This window comes from Cryptomeria japonica, chromosome 11 (genome assembly GCF_030272615.1).
Source record: "Cryptomeria japonica chromosome 11, Sugi_1.0, whole genome shotgun sequence".
Classification (NCBI taxonomy): domain Eukaryota; kingdom Viridiplantae; phylum Streptophyta; class Pinopsida; order Cupressales; family Cupressaceae; genus Cryptomeria; species Cryptomeria japonica.
The window spans coordinates 430,533,059-430,535,337 of record NC_081415.1 but is presented as its reverse complement, the minus strand read 5'-3'; the positions used below and the strand labels follow the sequence as shown (position 1 = coordinate 430,535,337).

The 2,279-nt window shown below is 35.1% G+C and overlaps 1 protein-coding gene across 1 annotated transcript; it reads left to right on the top strand.

Moving 5' to 3' along the window:
- The first annotated feature begins 1,616 nt into the window (after positions 1-1,616).
- Positions 1,617-2,051, top strand: LOC131073591 (uncharacterized). The gene has a single exon (XM_058010052.2). It carries the CDS (start codon positions 1,617-1,619, stop codon positions 2,049-2,051), a length of 435 nt encoding a protein of 144 aa, XP_057866035.2.
- Positions 2,052-2,279: the final 228 nt, after the last annotated feature.

Sequence of the window (2,279 nt, the reverse complement as noted above, 5' to 3'; positions counted from 1 at the left end):
ACAAAATCTAAATGGGATGGTTGTGCAATGATTATAAATGAGATTGATGATCCTGAAGCAAAGTATGCATCTATGGTCAATGGTTACAGGTTTTATCACTCGAGCATAACAAATAGCATTCCCGGAGCTGCAATCTACACAGCCTACCACATGTTGAAGAAAAATGTAGACTATGATCTTGCAAAATCCTTGAGAATCGAGTTGATACTAAACCTTGAATCAATCAAGAAGGATAAGAGACAGAAGTTCAAGTTTGGATAGCTAATCATTGATTTGTTTTTCTACTTCTAAAACTTCTTTCCTGGTATTGGTGAGATTCAATGGTTAGAGGATACACAAGCAATGTTACAGATAAAGAACAATATTAAAATTCTTGAAAATGATTTCACAAAGACAATCTGGGGTTATTTAAAAGACTTCCAGAAGAGAATGCATGCTAGAGAAAGGGTACCAGAGAATGTTGTTAAAAGGTATGAAGATTCTATCTATTTCATGGTTGATACAAATACATGTTAAATGGAGGTAGTAGAACCTAGGACATCATGGGTGATGCCCATGGGTTATGAGGTAGAAGTTGATCTTTTGATTGCCTATGATGATCATCTTCTACCTACACTGGTAGATCCAAGTGCAACCAGGTTTGGAACCTTTAAAGAGAAATATATTGAGGTACATTCAGAGTTGGCCAAACCAGTTATTGCAAAGAAAGTCAGAAAAGAGTTAAACAATTTGTAGTTGAACAAGGATTTACAAAAGAGACGATTGCAGAGGCTAGAGAAAAATTTGAAGCAAGGAAAGTTGAATCCTCTAGTGTGTCAATCGGTACCAGCACTGGTAGACAAACAAGAAGTACAATTGTGAATGAGAAGCCCCCTCCTACTCCTAAGATTCAGATTAGAAGAAAACCTAAGGAGGCTAATCCCGAAGCACCCAAAGTGAAAGAAGTGTACAAGAAAAGGAAGAGACAACAAGCACAAAGGACTCTTGAGACTGTTGAGGAAGAAGATATAGATTCTGAAGGTGAGAAGAAGGAATTAAGAGCCAGTGGGAAGAAATACAAAGTGGTTGGATATCCTATTGTGAAATCTATAAAACAACTAGTAAGTAAACTCACTTCACTTGAAAAGATTTTGGAGAAAAAATGAAATTATGGTATTTTGACTGATGTAAAGAGACATTATAACAATTTTGGTGAAGATGATAAAATGCAAATCGAAGATACTATTGTTTGTTTTATGAATAAGTATATTAAAGCATTGATTGAGTTGCAAGGTTTAAAACCTGATTCTTTATACAATAATTGGAAGCAAGATGGAAAACTGCTATAAAGCAGGACAAAGAATTAATTGAGTTTGTATTGATGCGCTTGCAACCCAAGATCTCTAGGAAGGATATTCAAGAAATTATTTCTAAGACAAGGGCATTATTTATTACAAAGAAAAGGTTGACAAGATTGTTAATTGGTGAATCTCAATCTGTACATGCTGAAACTGAGCAAATTTTGAAGAAGTTCTTACATGCTAAAACTGAGCAAATTTTGAAGAAGTTCTTAGGACTTATTCCTAAAGAAGAAAACAAAAGAAGAGAAGAAAGATGAAGAAAACATATATGAAGAAATGATAGAGCAACCAATGAATGACCAAAAAGATAATGCTCAAACCATTGAGTCCGCAGAAGCACAAGAGCCACCAGTGATTACACAAACAAAAGATGTACAAACCACTACACTACCAGTGAAGGACAAGGAAAAGGAGAAAGATGAAGAGAAAATAGAGGAGAATGTAGAAAAGAAGGAATTGGAGAAGGATGTAGAGATGCATAAGGAAGAAGAAAAGGAGGAAGAGAAGCAAGTACGGAAAGTGAACTCCCGATCATTAACATCAAAGAAGACAATCGATGATGATGAGGATGATGACACTATATCCATTGAAGGACCAATCAATATGGATATGATGAGTCCTACTAAGCTAATGGAGATTGCATCTGCCATGCAATATAAGGAACACAAGAAAATTATGAAAGCTCAGAGGAAAGAGGCACAAACCATATAGTTTGCAATTGATATTTTGTCAAATCTGTTATCAGAGACAAAAATTGACAATCTTTCCACTCCCATTAAGAAATTAAACCTTTTGGTCACATAAATAGGTTAGTAGATGAAGAGCCTTGAAGAATCTCTACAATTAATAATGTGGAAAAGGAATATGAGAAGAGGAGAACTGAACAATTGATGAAGGATATTGATAGAGACATAGTAGGTCTTTCTATGAACAAGGAGC

Excerpts from the sequence above, each read along its gene's own strand:
- LOC131073591 (XM_058010052.2), top strand. The coding sequence starts at position 1,617 with ATGATAGAGCAACCAATGAATGACCAAAAAGATAATGCTCAAACCATT.